We start from the raw sequence: 442 nt of genomic DNA, 5'->3' as shown, positions 1-442 counted from the left end.
AGGGCGGGGGGAGGGGAGGGGAGGGGAGGCCTGGCTTGCTTGTCGCGCCGGAGCTGAGCAATGTTGTTGTTGTGCCGTGTTTCGTTTGCAGCCATGCCCTGCGTCCAGGCTCAGTACGGGTCCTCGCCGCAAGGAGCCAGCCCGGCCACGCAGAGCTACGCCTACCACCACTCGGCGGCTGCCGGGGAGTACAGCTCGGACTTCTTAACGCCCGAGTTTGTCAAGTTTAGCATGGACCTGACCAACACTGAAATCACTGCCACCTCTTCTTTCCCCAGCTTCAGTACCTTTATGGACAGCTACGGCGCCGCCGCCGCCGCCGCCGCCGGCTACGACGTCAAGCCGCCCTGCCTGTACCAAATGCCCTCGCAGCCGCCCCCGCCGCCCCCGCCGCCGCCACCCGCGCCCTCCATCAAGGTCGAGGAGCTGCCCCTGCACGGCC

General features: G+C 67.0%; 1 protein-coding gene across 1 annotated transcript in view; it reads left to right on the top strand.

Annotated features, from left to right (window-relative positions):
- The first annotated feature begins 93 nt into the window (after positions 1-93).
- NR4A2 (nuclear receptor subfamily 4 group A member 2) overlaps positions 94-442 on the top strand; it is a 6,675-nt gene continuing 6,326 nt past the window's right edge. The window contains exon 1 of the mRNA XM_015411527.1: positions 94-439. Coding sequence (XP_015267013.1) covers positions 94-439 — 346 coding nt within the window. The remainder of the gene's footprint in view (positions 440-442) is intronic.

This window comes from Gekko japonicus, unplaced genomic scaffold (genome assembly GCF_001447785.1).
Source record: "Gekko japonicus isolate JY-2015 unplaced genomic scaffold, Gekko_japonicus_V1.1 scaffold6, whole genome shotgun sequence".
NCBI classification, from domain to species: Eukaryota; Metazoa; Chordata; class Lepidosauria; order Squamata; family Gekkonidae; genus Gekko; species Gekko japonicus.
Note: the sequence above shows the minus strand (reverse complement) of the source record. Positions and strands in the feature narration are given on the sequence as shown.